This window comes from Molothrus aeneus, chromosome 10, assembly GCF_037042795.1.
Source record: "Molothrus aeneus isolate 106 chromosome 10, BPBGC_Maene_1.0, whole genome shotgun sequence".
Taxonomy (NCBI): Eukaryota; Metazoa; Chordata; class Aves; order Passeriformes; family Icteridae; genus Molothrus; species Molothrus aeneus.
Window position 1 is genome coordinate 13,850,748 of NC_089655.1, and position 15,967 is coordinate 13,866,714.

Genomic DNA, 15,967 nt, shown 5'->3' on the forward strand with positions numbered 1-15,967 from the left:
TTTGCCTCAGCCTCACCTCCTGCCCAGCTAAAACACATAACACTGGGCTGCTCAAAGGTCATTCTTTGTTTGCTTCTTGACTGCTTTTAAGACAGATGTTCCAAGGCACGACAGAGGATATAAACACGTGCATACTGGGGGAAAAAAAAAAGTGTCCAGGTGTTTAAGCAATGCCAAATGTGAAAGAATTCCAATTCACTGCCTTCTCCTTTAATCTGGCAATTCCAAGGGACCAAGCGTGTCAAGACTTGTACCCAGAGCACTTTCCGCTCGGGTGAGTTCAGACAAGGTCTGCATTAACTCCCCAACCTGCGAGAAAATTATTTGAAACAAAAGGTTCAGATATGTCCTTTTCCCTCCAACAAGCCTGGAAACAAATGGTACAGGAACAAGGTCAGAAAAGAATCATCCGCCTACCATACCCCTGAATTCATTTACCTACCTCAGAGCCCATTCAAGGAGAGGGGTGGGATGGGGAACAAGGAATGATATAAAGCGGAATGAAGCTCTGGGGTCGCTCGCTACATTACAAGATTTGACAGGCCTTTGCCAGCCTTCAGCTTCTTTGTGTCTTTCACATAATAGAGAAACACAAACTGAGCAGCCTGTGATCTGGGGGTTGCACTATTAGACAGAGCAAACCCTTTGCAAATGCTAATAGTATTGTAGCATCCTGTCAGACAGCAACACAAAAAAGGATGTTGATTTTCACATGAACCAGAACAGACTCATTGTAAAGAAGGCTGCAATGAATGTTCCATCTCTAAACATCAAAAGCTACAGGCAATTGGCTTGTGGACATGAGGCAAACACTGCTTCCAATGTTCCTAAATATAGGGGGCATACTGTAACCTTAATACTTATTTCATGAGGCTGGCAAAGAGAGGGCAGTTGTTTGAAACAGAAGTGAAAATGGTTTTCAGTTATGATTTCTGTAGTGAAATAATATCTATATCTAAAGAGGCTTTTGTTGTACAATTTACTGTTTTTCAGCAATCTGGAAGAGATGATCCTTTATGAAACATGAGTGTGCAGATTCAGTCCAAGGTAGAGCTTCTGTCACTTCCAAATGGTAAGGTTGGTACTAATAGAGCACAAACATGGTTGTCCTTTGCAGTTCTAAGGATGTGGCAGCTGTCAGTCCTGTCCAGTAATGCTCACTTAGTCAGGTGTTTCCTGAAAAGGTCTCTAAAATGGATGTAACACTCAAGCTTCTATTCTAAAACTTATTATAAAAGACCCTTTTCATTCAAACTTCACATATTCCTCTGTACTAATAATGGTATAAGGCAAGGTTTTATTGCCTTACACTGACTAACCTTCTAAAGTTTGTTGTCCTTTGGGTGAAAAACCTGAACAAAGCTCACTTTGCTGCTTGTCACTACAAAGGTTAGTTTAGAAAGCCGTATTAAAGTCATATTGGGAAATCACCACTGTTCTGGAAGTCCTCTTGGAGCCCATAGGCTTCCAAGAGCAGCAAATAAACAGTCTTCTATCAGTGTTCTGCAACACAAACACACAAGCATTTGCAGCTATGTGCAATGAACTGCTTTTCAGCAGACAGGACTAGAAGTATTTCTGGAATTGGCACTGGAACAGCACCTAAAGCCAGTCCCAAGAAACCTGAGTCAATTTCAGAAATGTTTCTAGAACAATTTGTGAATTTGGCTCTAGGATTGTTTCATCAGTACCTTCAGAACTACTTCCTCAATCACTACTAGTCAAAACTAAAATAACGTCTCTGACTTTCAGCACTTCTTACAGAACAGCCTGGATAATTTCACCTTCTGATGTGTTGAAGCACTGAGGTGATGGCAGATGCAATCAAGATTTGTATACACAGAAATTTGCATGGGTTTTCCATTCCAGCACCACAGGATAAACAACCATTACAATCTCTGTACCATTTCAGCTTCTTCCCATCCTTTCTATATAGTACTATACTAAAAAATTCCTGGCAACAGCTACATGCTGTGAAAGCTCTGTGATAACAGCCATCTAGAACTCATAGCACTTGTGAAACTAGCTTTAGGAGTTACCTATCTTGCAAAGGTTTTATAATACTTTTAATTTATCTTACTGAATAAAAACTAGCAAGTGATTGATCATGGTCTATAAAGATTACTGCAAGGGAAGATGGATTACTGGACTAATTAAAAAATAGAACAGGATCCAAGAACTTTTAACTGACATTTAAAATGAAAAAGGTTCCTGGGATATGGTAAATCACTAAGATGGTAAGTTTTTTCAGATAGAAATCCCCATATTTCGACATTTCAAATTATGAAATCTCTTGCATCTTTTTAAATACAATTGTTAAGAATTACTAAGCTAAATTAAGATACATGAAAATTTACTAAAACTTTAGCCTTGGAACTACATCATAACTCAGCTTATGTTCAAAATAGACTCAGCAAAGAACCAGATTCATGTGGCTTTGATGGTGAAAGAGCACACCAGTGTGTGTGAAATAACCAAGAACTTCATTGATGTATTCACCCTTTATGTTTGGTTTTTACACTTCTAAACATTTCCAAAATATTAATTTCTCTCACAGTCTGATAACTTAGAATGAGGTTACTAGTAACCACTGAGAAGGAGTAATTCTTGACATTTGAAAAGACATTATTTGTATCATTTTATCATTTGTATCATTTATCAAAAAGTGTCATGATACCTCTTGGCCATTAGTACTTAAACCTTGGCTCATAAAGGGTTCATTTTATAAAAACCAGAAATAACTTAGCATATCTACACAATAGTAATGAACATTCTTTGGAAATGAAATATCCATTTATGGAACATCAACAATATTTACATTTGGTGATTCTCCTCCCTAAACTCAAAAAGATACAGAAATTTCAGATTAGTCATTGCTCCTTACAATGAATTGCTGTCTCCAGAATCTGAAGGTAGCCTATGAAATACAGAAAAATATCATGAACTTGTGCAAACCAGTTTGGAATAACATACTCTTCAGTACCACATGAATTTTAGGCACTTCAAATAATTGTGTTTTCTGTCTCAATTCTGTTGTAATATTCAGCAAACCTTCTTATGCTGCTTGATATAAGATCTTTGTCTAAATGTATTACATAAATGTTACATTATTTATATAGTAAAGATAACAGTTGGTACAGTCACTGCTTACCTGGTGCTGACCCAGCTCTTCTCAATCAGACATTCTGATATCATTAACATATACTGGTATCATTAATGTACATTTGTTCACGACTTAACAAACAAGAAAAAGAAGGTCAAAGTGACTTCTTAGTTAGGTGCAATAACACCGTGTTCAAAACCCACATTTTATTATTCCTTCAGTTACATTTTTATTCAATAAATACCTAGTTTCCATGGAATACATCATGCTAAATCTTAGATGAGCAGCACAGAGAAGTTGGAACTAAACCCATAGGAACATCACGCTAAAAGAAATGAGCGTTGGGCCACTGGATGCGATATTTTGCAACATTTACATTACACAGAAGTTTCAAACAGTGATCTCTAGGTAAATGCAAAAGTTTTTGTTTGTTTCTTCGTTTGTTTTTTTTTTTTTTACAAAGTACAGACTTCTTTCACTTGCTATACACAAAGGTGTCTACCTTCAAAGTTGGGCAAACTTACATTTCTGAAGTTATCTTCAGAGAATGGTCATGACAAAAGCCATTTTTTAATTTTTCAGTTCTTAAACACTCATTTTCAGGAATTAATTTTGAACAGAAAATCTCCAAACATTCAGTTAGATCACCCTGAAATATTTAACCTTTCAACATAATTTTAAGTTCTATGTTAGCTTTTTGTCCACATGGCTGAATATTTTATGTCCAAACATTTGGGGAACATCTTTCCAAACTTTGTATTGTTTCCTCTCAGAGCAAACCAAAAGAATATCTGTTGGAAAACATTCAGATTCCTCTCTTTTCATTTCTACATGTTAAAATCAATTGTCTTTTCAAAAGGGAAAATAAATCCAGGTCAGTTTTTCAATGTACATAATCAGATAACTGCAACACAAACTGTTTCAGGCCGAACACCTTCTTCCACATAAGTATTCAGAAGTGTATCCAGACCATTTGTGGCAAAGTGTGGGCAGAGAAATGTGGTGGTGATTAACCACCAGGCACCTATGATAGAGAGCTTATATCATGCTTAAATTTGTCTGAAGTAATATTTCTATGGCAAAACAGAAAGGCAGTTTTCAGTGCCTTACTAATTTTACTGAATGATAGACATCAAGTGGGTGTGGAAGGACCTTGTGCATGACATTCTTATAGAAGTGATTTTGGTCTTACAGTAGCTATTAGTAAAAATTAAATTAATGAAATTTTTCCTTTTTTTTTAGTTAGGAAGTTGGAGAAGTTGGAATTGTACATTCTTTTTATATTTCACACCTATTCCATCAGGTTACTCTGTACCTATGGTGAAGGGAGGAGTTAACAAGGAAATCTGAGTCTGTGCAATCCCAGAAATGAAATGTAATCGGCTGACATTCAAGAGTAACAACATATATCAGGAAAGAACAGGTAAAAGGACCAGCTGCTGACATTATTTCCTGAGCCTAAACCTTTTAAGGTGTCATTGAATAGCAGTCTGTGCTTTCAGGTGAAAGAACTACAAGAATTGCTTGGCTGACATCTCTAAATAGTTTAGGAGTTTAACAAAATCCATCACTTCCTCTCAGGATGTCAATACAATGCTTTTAAATCTGTACCACAGTGATCAGCAAATGCTTCAACACAGAGCATAACAGATACAAATTACTTAGAAGGGCATTTTAATGTACATACAAATACTAAAATGTTATGTCAAACTCCCAGCATCATCTGCAGGCAAGAAAATGACAACAGATAAAATCATTTTATGAATCTGATCCAGCTCTACCATACAAGACACATACTAAAAATAACAAGCTTTTTTCCCCTTTCAGGAAAAAAACCCCTTAAATGTACAACTTCAGCAAGCTCCCAAGTTTTCTCATTAATACACAAATCAGATTCTTCTGTGCATGTAGCTTCAAAAATTAAACGAGCAGGTGGATTTTAACTGAACTTCTCAATCCCATGAGACATTATTTTCTTTCTCCTTCAACATTTCAGGATGCTCCCCAAAAGACAGGAAAGAGAATGGGACACAAAAGCCATTTCAATTCAGTCTTTGTGCAAGGTATCCTGGAGAAGGTTGCATTCTTGTGTAAAGTTGCTGTTGAAACAGAATGACAATTATTTTAAAATATGTACAAATGTATGACAGCACTTGAGCTTATGGATTTGAGAATTAACAGAAATGAGATTTGGAAATTACCTGCATGCAAATACTTTTGCAAATGATATATAGTGTCTTGAAGAAAAGCAAAAGAACCAAAATGCTTCCATAGAAAAGTGTTCCATTTATTTTGATTCAAGCTAGTTATGGAATAAAATTTTCCTAATACAAATAAAAATAATGAACTGAAAGTAATCAGATAGCCTACAATGATTCCCAATACTTAAATAACTGGTCAGTTATTGTATTTTTACTAAGTTTCATATCTGCTTGTAGTGTAAAAACAGAAAGTATCGTTCTGCAGATTAGAAGCAAGAAGCAGCAACAGCCAGAGAATGGAATAAAACAAATAGGAATTTTCACAAAGTCTGTATGAAAAGATGCATTTAAATGAGATGGATGATTTTATATAGATCAATAAGATAACTGCAGCAATCTCTTTATGATCAAAACATGATTACCTGCTTGAACAATCTACTTTTCTTGATGGAGGGCTTCTATGAAGGCTTCAAGCTTCTCCTGGATTTCCCGAACTTTTTCTGGTGGAAATAAAAAGATCCCTGTTCAAATACTTATTACTATTAAGTACCTGAGGACAGGTTCCAAAAGAAAGGAAAACTCACACGAAAACCATGAACAAAAACATGCAAACACAAACAAAAATTAATGCTGTCATCGATATTACCCTAAGCATTTTGTTTCTCAGTTACAGAGAAACATTTACAACATTTTTCTGCATCAGAAAAAAGGAAACCCTGTCCTGTTTGAAGAACTCCTACAGACACATTTTATGACTATCCTGCTAATTTAATAACTCAAAAATTTCCTGAAGGAATCCAATACTAGAAATGTATTTCAAAAACCTGAAATTTCCATCAGATTATGCACAGCAGAACTTCTGTACACTTGTTACATGCAGGGAGCTGTTTGGTTTTAAATAATGCCCACTAGGCCCTTTCTTCTTTAACCAAATGTCCTCATTCTCCACAGCAAATGTAACAAACAGCACTAATCATTTTAAATAAAGTTGAAAGCTCATGCCCTTTCACCCAAGATAATTTCAGGGAACCACATGTCAGTATTCAGGACACCACCTCCAAAGGGCACACATGATGTTAAGAATGTTTAAAACTTGCATTTTATTTTCTTGCATTTCAGTAGTAACCAGATGGATGTGGGCAGAATCTCATTTTATACAAAAACTAAATCTAGGAGTTTACTTCCCTAACAAAACAAGACTTGACCATAACTACAAATAGTTACTAGGAATGAAAAGGCAAAATAGATTGCAAAAAATCCAGGGGTTTAGGCATTTTTCCACTCTTTTCTCAATTCCATACAGCATTTGTCATCATATAACCTATTTGATTTATTAAATTGCTTATGAAGCAAGATTTAGAACACAGCTGGAATCCAAACCCTGTGAGATTTCCTGATTCGATCTCACCACATTCTCATTTGAAGCTCCTTCTGTGTGTGATTATAGGCATGAAAAACACACACTTCAGAAATATGAAGGAATGGGGGGAGAGCAATAGGACAGACAAAAATAAGTTAGATGAGCATAAACACAGACAAATATTTTTTTCCAGGCTAAAAATATTATTGGATTAAAGCCATATGTTCCCTTGTCTGAGATACAGGGTTTGAGCTTTTTTAAAAATACTTTTATTTTTTCTTCTCTTTATCAATACCCTATGTAATCAACTTTGCTGAGCTGAAGTAACAGCAAAACGAAAAGAATAATAAAACTATCAGCTTTAAATGGAACATGTAAACAAAAGCAGAAAAAAATGACCTTTAAAGAGAACACTAATGTAGATATGGGAACTGAAAGTTTGATCTAACAAAATGACAACTGCACAAACAAACACAAAATCCATTTTAGAGTAAGAGTAATAATAACAACAACAACTGAACAAACCCCTCCAGTTCTATTCTAACAGAAGTAGAGAATTTTAGTGAGCATTTGAAATAAAGTATGGAAAATAGCCTGCATGAGTATGAAGAAACCTAAAGTTTCTCTCTTTATCTTGCAGCTCTGAGGTGATGAAGGGTAAGCCTCTGACACTTTCAACACTTCAGCATGCCCTCCCCAGTGGTGCTTATCTACAAACACAAGTACAGTGAAGCAGAATCACACTCAAGTCCTAGAGAAAACACCAAAAAAGCTTATTGAATTTCAGCGGATTTTTTTTTTCTCTTAAGGTACTTTGATATAAAATGAAGATTAGAGTCAATGGGAGGGCAAAAGCTGTACCTTGGCAATTAAGAAACAGCAATAGTTGATTTTCACCAGGTTAAAAAAAAAAATTAATTCTGATTCAGTTCATCAGAACCTTTGAAAGCCATCAATGAAAAAAAAAGGTAGTCCTATGAGTACTTCTCCTTACTGAGCACATGCAAAGTGTTTTCACTACTATTTTTTAAATAAAAAAAAGAATATGCATTGTATGCCAGTATATAAACCTCTAGTGTATAGAAAATATTATTTCTATGACATTAATTCAGGCAACTTAATTAACTCAGCTTCCAATACTGTTGCTCTATGAATGTTTACAAAATCAGCCTTTGAAATAACATTCTACTATTTTGGACAGAAATAACATATTTTTTTGACCACGCTATGCTGCATGGCGCTTTGACCAACCTGGAAGGTGCCCCTGACCATGGCAGGGAAGTTGGAATGAGATGATCTTTACTGTCCCTTCCAACTCCAAATATTCTATAATGATTCTGGGTTTACAGATCATTAATCTTGGACCCTGCTCTCCAAAATGAACAGCAGCTGCCCGTGATAACTGGGAATGAGATCTCATGACTCAGAAGATCTCTTTATGTTGTGCTTTCAGCGGTTTTCTGTGGCACCTTTTTTTCCAATCGCAACATGTTTTCCCAAGTGTGTTCTTTGTATTGATCAAGCCATTAGACCCAGTGAAAGCAGGCAGATTTAGCAGTATTAAATGCAAGTATTTTCCTTTCTCAACCTCTTGCTAATGAAATATTCCAGCTCTGAAAATTAATAGCATCAGCAAAACCATGTAATTATTATTTCACCCTTAAAAAAAGGTTTGTGCCAACAAATCTATTCTAATTTTCTGATTAAGGCATATTAAAACAACAGGATAGCAAATATGTATTCCACCAGAATATACTGAATCAGCTGTGTTTGCTCAGAGAACATGTATACTAAAATTGACTGCATACTATGAGCACTTTATTAGTTTTTATACTTGGACTGAATTGAAATGATTACTTAACTGTAGTAATTATGAGGTCTTGAGGTAATTTAATACTTTGAAATAATATGCTGGCTATTCTTAAAAAAGAACAGCTACAATGAGTGCCAAATAGCTGCAATTATTCATGCCATGCCCTGTATTTTTAGCCATGGTAAAGCCTTTTGCAGCAGCAGATCCCAGGGAACCTGTAACACACTTCTGCAAGTCCATTCTGTAGTTCAGAGAAGCAGTCTGCTGGACTGGTTCACTTTTGAAATAGGCTGAGGGCAGAGTTATGCATTTACACAACACTCATCTTAATAAACTAGTAAATATAAATGTTTGGATGGAATTCTAATAGAGGAGTGCAAGTGCAGGCCTGGCAGTTCTGGGGTAACTGTCCACAGTTTCATCAGCACCATGTGACTTTGTATGTGGAACTATTCATTCCCAAAATTCAAGAATCAGATGTTATCCAACTTCAGGGAAAGTGAAATGCACAAGCTCTGTACCCACATTTGTAGGACTCTGACTGACACTTAGATCAAGGTATCAGTCATTTATACTTGTAAATTACAGTACATTCTGTTTTGAGGGAAGTTTATCAGCATGCCAAACACAGAAAAGCATCTGGGTTTCAGGTAAGAATACTTATTGCAGAAGTAAATTTAGGGGTAGACTTAGAGACCTGTTGCTCTATGTCTTGTGACGCTGTGTTTTTCCAAGGATAAGTAAACCACAGATTAAAAGCACTCAGCTCGCAAATTACTCCTGTAACTGGTTGAACTACCCAAGCTCTTTTATACAATGCTCCCATGTCACAAAGGGGACTTTAACAAAAGTGCTACACTTATTACAAGGTACTCTGTAAGTTTTAATACACATATTGCTTACAGTGGATTCTAGAAAGATGATGTGCTTGCTCTTTGCTAGCTCTAATGCAGACCTAAAGTTACAAATAAACAATTCTTCCAGCACCTGCTAAACACTGATCAAAAATCAAATTAAATCAATGAAGAATAACTGTAACTAAACCCTTGTTTCCATCTTAAAACAGTAAAATTCACAGGCCTAGGGGCCATGAATGGTTATTCTATTTCCCATTTATCCCATGTTTACCTAAAAGATAAGCTGGTTCATACATCAACTCATTATGCCTCTTGATCTGGTCATGAATATTCCCATAATCCTCCCTCCATATCCCATAAAACTTCACTGACAGAATGAGGAAATTCTTTATTCAGATGTCTTGAGATCCTCATTCATGCTCAGTCTCTCCTTATCTCCATATGAAATGATACTGCTACCCACTCATTTTCTTTTCATTAATCCTGTGATCCCAAATCTAAAAGGCTCAAAACCAGACTAATTGAACTGTAATGAGGATTTGGAATACACTGTGAATGCAGAAAGATGCAGGCACAGAGAGAGTTTGCTTTTCCTGCTATCATAACCTGGCCAGAAGGGAACCCCCTGGAATATTCAGTCTTACAAGGAAGGTTTGCTTTCTGATTGCTGCCTCAGATATCCAAGCTAAGCTAGCCAGCAATAAACAGTGCTAAAATGAAACAGCTGAAGCAACTTATCAAGCAAATCTCCTGATGTAAGGCTGAAAAATCCCAAATAAGAAACACAAATTACAAAAGCAAAGTGTATTACTGATTTATTTCAAACACACTCCTAGAGGCAAGAAAAGGTTTTCTTGTATTTTCCAGCTGTGTTAATTGGTTTACTAAGAGATGTGGCCTCTGTCCACAAAACCTGTCTTGCTTATGGTTTTGAAGATAAATTTATTTTGAGACATTCAAATACATATTCACCTGTAAAGAACCAATAATTTTAGCAGAGAATTTTAAAAATGTTCATGTCTGTCTGTGCCGGAGTACATGAGTACTTTGGGCAAATCAAAAAGCTTTCCCTTCCCAATTACAAATGTGCACATATGATACCAAATTTCAACTGCAGCAACAAAAAAAATCTAAGATCTTTTTGGACACAAATCCATTTTTGTTTTGTACTTTGATGAAACCTACAGTATGAAATGACCACAAAAATGTGTTAATATCTTATAATAAATTCTCCTGTTCTACATTAAAGTGACTTCTATCTCCAACTCATGTTTACATGGCTTTGATATTTGAAAGCTCATGGTTGTTGCTCCTTTTGCTCTGGATTGTGTTTAGACTTGAGTTCTCCCCTTCCCTTTTTTTTCCACCTTCCTTCCATTCTTAATCCCCTCCTTGCCTATAAACTTTCTCACTGCTTGCTGTGCTACTTCTATGTTATGGTTAGTTAACCACAGAGGCAGAAATTCAGAATTTACTGCTCTGAATGCATCATCTTTCCTCTAGTAAAAAGGAAAGCCCTGTCAGTCAGAACTCATCACAATGCCCAGAAATACACCATTAAAACTAGAGATGTCAATCCAAAGTTTTCTGTTGAAAGCTGATTTTTACCTAAGGGCTATCTAAAACACAAACTCCATAGTTGTAAAAACCCCTATGAACAGTCAGGTAGAGAAGGGGGGAGGGAGGAATCATCTCTTTGGAGTTCAGCCTTTTGTGCCACATTCCTTGATTTTCTAAGGGCCATGTGCAAGCTTTAGTTCTTGTTAAAATGGTATGAGATAGCACACTCCCAGGCACTCCAAATAATGCCTCAGAAAGCAGACTTCCCAGCCACAGTTACCTGCAGCAACATGCTTACTCAGGCTTCGTGCAAACACTGCCATAATTCCCTGATCACTGCAAGGTCATGTCCTGCTGAATTTTAGAAAATCCTTTGAAATTATCTATGACATATTTTGCCAGTTTCCTCTTGTTCACATACCATATTTTCCTCTGGATAAGACAGAGAGGAAAGCTAAAGTTTTAAGGGGGAAGAAGGAAAAAAAGGCAAAACCACCCAGGCTGCCCTTAAAGAGACAGAATATAATTTGTCAGCTGCAAAGACAGATTTATAAGTAGAGGGCCCCCTCTGTTCCTTTAAGGCTGCAAAACAGATGGGAAGTGAATGGACAGTCAAAGGGTCAAGAAAACACATGGGAGGTGCTGCTTGTATGCTGTATGTATGTTCCCAGCAAAAGAAAGAGGTCAAGATTGTAACTGCATGGCTGGGTGCTGGAAAGGTCTTTTCTTTAAGCTGTTACAAAGACAAACGCTGTTCTTCATCCTGCTGTCAAACTGCTATAAATATTGTTTGTCAAGAGAGTTTCAGCAGCTAAAAGTTTTTTTTTTCAAAAAGGCTGAGCAGGAGGATGAATCATGTGAATGATTCTTAAACAATTAGCTCATTAGTGTAATAAAGGCACTGCAGAATCCTGAAAAGTTTAAATGGAATTTATAATAGTTCATCTAGTAAATCCATGAATCATTAAGAATATACAACCTTTAAAATGCAAGCTTGCAGAATGTAGCTGTCATGGTCATTAGTTACCAGTAGTTAGACTGAATGAAGATGCCAACTGACGCTACATTGTAGTACCTGTCCTTAAATGTTATGTTTTTTGTATGTGTTGCAATCTATCAGGACATTTGAATTTGCATCCAGTTTGATCTCCTTTTGCATGGCCATAACAGGAGAAAACGTCAAGGACCCTGTTTCCTACAAAGATAGAGTTTTGTTTTCCCTGTTGTAGGCAATTCCATCTCTTAAATAGGAACAGATCACCTCCAAATTGTATATTTAGCCTGATGTAGAAATATAATAAAATCAAGAAAAAAACCCCAAGTCACAGCTGCCATCACTGAAGTTACTTTGTTGCAAGTATTACTATCACATGAATTATTAATCCCTTCATAGCACACCTGAACAAAGCTGTCAGCAGCCTGTATGAAACAGTATTACCTTTATTTCACACTAGAGATAACCAGGCAGCAGCAGAAGTAGCTTGTCTGAAAACACTTCAGCTATTTTTGCAAGCTACTGAGCACTGCAACAATATTTTAGCATTACTAATAATGATCTTCAGCCCCAGAAATGGTAACTGTGTATTGTGCTGTTGAAATAGTAGATTAATAATCAATGTCTTGATCTATAGCTGCTCCAGATTCACTGGCCAGAGCTCTCAGTTTAACAAAACAGTTTTGGCCACACATTTGCCCCCTCTTTGGTGGAATAGAACAGAAGCTGGTTGAGCTTCTTGGAGCAATCCCTGGGGCTCCTCAGGTTGGTAAGCAAGAAATCCTGTCTCTGACAGAGCATTTCAGAACTGAACTATGGGGCTAAAGCAAAACTGACAATTATGTAGACTACTGACTTTATACAACAGACATTTCCATGAGCTATTCATGCTCATGGAAATTCTGCTTGTCTACAGAAGGAAACAAAATATTACCAAACTGTGATGTGAGGTCACAAACTATTTCTACACTGTCACTGAGGTTAGCCTAATGTCCCAGTGATCATTATCCTGTATTAAGTTGCAAGTTTATGATAGTCACAAGGTCTGCAATACCAAGGTAGGACTTGGGCATCTTTCAGTCCTCTGCCTCCATCTCAGATGTTTTAATTAAAACTGCTCTAATAACTCAGCCTTTCAACAGAACTTAGCTGTGTTGCTTACTGGACAGCTGGAAAGAGCACAGTAGCAGAATGACAAAGCAACCTTATAAAACAATCTCATACTTTGGATCAGACTTACAGATACAGGAAGATTGAACTTCCAAATCTAAACTGTTAAACTAGAATGAATCAGAACATGGTGATGCTCATTATTTTGTGTGCAAACAGTGAAAAGCATAGAGGCAAATCAGAAATACTACCCAACAATTCATCTAGTGATGTAACAAAAGAGAAACTTTTCCTTATGCAGAAAGTATATACACAGTGATGAAGATAAACTACTTATGTTAAGGCTACTGCAACCTTAAGGCTATAAAACTGTAAAGACTTTAACAGAGAAAATAACTGATATATTTTTGGGTGTTTCTCCACCCAAAAGAAAGCATACTCAGTAATTAGTTAGATAATGAAGTAATATACCATCAGGACCGTTTAAGTGTTTCTAGAATATGGGAGAAAATGAAATGATGATTAGACGAAATTTTTAGATCATAACAATGTTTAATAGTTGGAAATTTAAGTCACCTTATCCAAATGGTTCTATTATTTTTTCTTTGCTATAATTCCTATGGACAGAGTGGAGTCTACTGCAATTGACAATGTACAACATGCACGACACTGACCCCTCCAGCTTTTGGAAATGGGAATGTTACATTCCACAGCTCCATACTGCTTTAGAACAAAAGCATATATTGGTCCATTTACAAGCCTGTAATTTATACCAATAGTAAATCTCTCCATGATAAGTAAATCTCTCCATGATAAGTACTTAAATTTTGATTAATAAGTACCCTCACAAGGAACCAGTACCAAAGAGAAAATAGCATCCAATTAGATGTTTTGATCCTTGCATCATTCAGAAAATTTTAGCAAAAAAATAAATTCAGCAGACAACACCACAATGACCCTCAAGTACAAGAGACATGGGTCTAGAGAAAGATTAATAGGCATTAAACATGTCATTATTCATGTAGCAGTTTATCACTATTTTTCAATGTCAACTTTAAGTGATAGGCTTCTTTTAGTCAGTGACAAATGTGGTGAACTTTGTAAGGATCCGTTTTAGGACCTGGACATCAGTGCCTAACTCTTCATCAATAACTAAGAAATCACAGCAGACAGGCTTTGGTCATCTGGGATTCTTAAGTTAAGTAAACCATCACTCCATCACAGGATGTCTGCAAGTGATGTATGTTCTCCCTTGAGGATTACTTCCCTCTGTGAGAAGATGCAGCCTTCTAAAGCACTTTCTGCCATGACACAAAGCAGGAACTACCTTATCTGCACTTTGACACACAGACCATCCTACACATTCTTCTGATTTTAATTCATTAGTTTCATGCTGCTGCCCCAAAACTCAAGAGAAAAAAAAAAAAAAGAACTTGAACATTTAACCAGTGTCTTTCACATCAAGGTCCACTTGCTTGGGTCGATTTCTTAAATTATCTACAGGGAGTTAAAAACATGAGAGTCATACAAAAATAATTAATTTGCATTCTAACAGGAAGTTTGCAAGTCTACTGTGAGATACTGCTTGGGTTCAAACTTAGGGGAAATTGAAGACATGACCATAGAGACTGATTCCAAGCACCCTGTTCCCCAAGTTCCTGCATCACAGAGCACCAGGACCCCTACAGAGCTCCAAGGGAGCCCAGGAATCATGCTGCCACCAGCACACCGGTGACACCAGCACAAGCCTGAACTCGTTAAGAAACAGACAGCCCACACTTTGTGACTGATTGAGATTTGGGCAGAAACCAATGTGCTCTAAATGACAAGCAGCCCCTGATAAGACACAGACCATGCCAACGTCCTCAGGGAAGCTGCTGGCAGGGGACTGTGAAGACAGCAGCTCCCTGCACATGCTTAACAGAAGTTGGAGATCTGTTGGGGATTCCCAGAGGGAAATGGCTGCTGTGCATCTCTCTGGGTAGAAGGCCACACCATCTTCCTGGTGTAATGTTCTGCCAGCTCAGGATGAGATGAGTGAGTGCTCCTCCCTGCTATGACCAGGGGAAAGGAGAATGAGACTAAAGTGAGACTGCTGACACCTCTGGAATTGTCTTACAACTATGAAGTAACCATATTTTTTATTTAAGTAGCTTCTAAAATTCCAATATTTAGGCACTGTGGAAGAAATAAGAGCACAAAATAACTGTAAATAATCAGATTCTAATAAAATTAGTCCTCCGTTTGCACTTCTCAAGATCCTTTCCTCTTTCCTATATCTATCTTTGGGTAGCAAGGGTGACATTCAAATATCTTGAAAATTATACCTTTTTTCTGTATCTTGTGAACACTGAAAACCATACTGCTTCTGATTTAAGAACTACTGACCACTGCCTTTTGAGCTGTTTTGTCTGCCTCTAGTTTCTACAGGAAAATTGCCTATGATCTGCTTATTTGAGAGATCTTTCCCCCTACAGCTGAGCTTTGCCCCTATGAAACACTGTGACCTTTTTAAAAAAAAGTTAAAGCTCATAATAGAAGAGCAAATGGAAGCAAAGGCTTTAGAAAGTCAAGTCAAAGCCTGATTTTAAGGAGCACATGTAACCAACAATGTCATGAAGGATGGAGGTCAAATCAAAACACGATTGGCAGTCATCTGAAGGAACTGAAATTTAATTAGGCTACAGTAATGACCACAGTATAGGATTACTTTCACACAACATTTGTGTTCTACAGCTAACAGCAATGAAAGAAAAAATGGAGCAAGTAATTATATGCAAAGTACTCTTCACAGACTTTACCCCCAACTTTGAATAAATGCATAACAAAAAAGGGGACTCACTTGGATTAAAACCAGTTTGTTACACAGAACAGACACAACAGAATCCACTCAGCTTAGCCAAATCACAGGAACTTCAGGCCCTGAGTCAGCAACTTGCATATGGAAGTGCCAACCTTAGCTTTCTAAC

The 15,967-nt window shown here is 36.8% G+C and overlaps 1 protein-coding gene across 4 annotated transcripts in view; it reads right to left on the minus strand.

Moving 5' to 3' along the window:
• Window positions 1-3,294: 3,294 nt before the first annotated feature.
• Window positions 3,295-15,967, minus strand: part of OPA1 (OPA1 mitochondrial dynamin like GTPase) — a 47,423-nt gene continuing 34,750 nt past the window's right edge. For all 4 annotated transcript variants that reach the window (XM_066556365.1, XM_066556363.1, XM_066556364.1 and 1 more), the window contains 2 exons: window positions 5,727-5,804; window positions 3,295-5,202 (listed from right to left, as the gene is read on the minus strand). In XM_066556365.1, coding sequence (XP_066412462.1) covers window positions 5,740-5,804 — 65 coding nt within the window. In that variant the 3' untranslated portion in view covers window positions 3,295-5,202; window positions 5,727-5,739. The remainder of the gene's footprint in view (window positions 5,203-5,726; window positions 5,805-15,967) is intronic.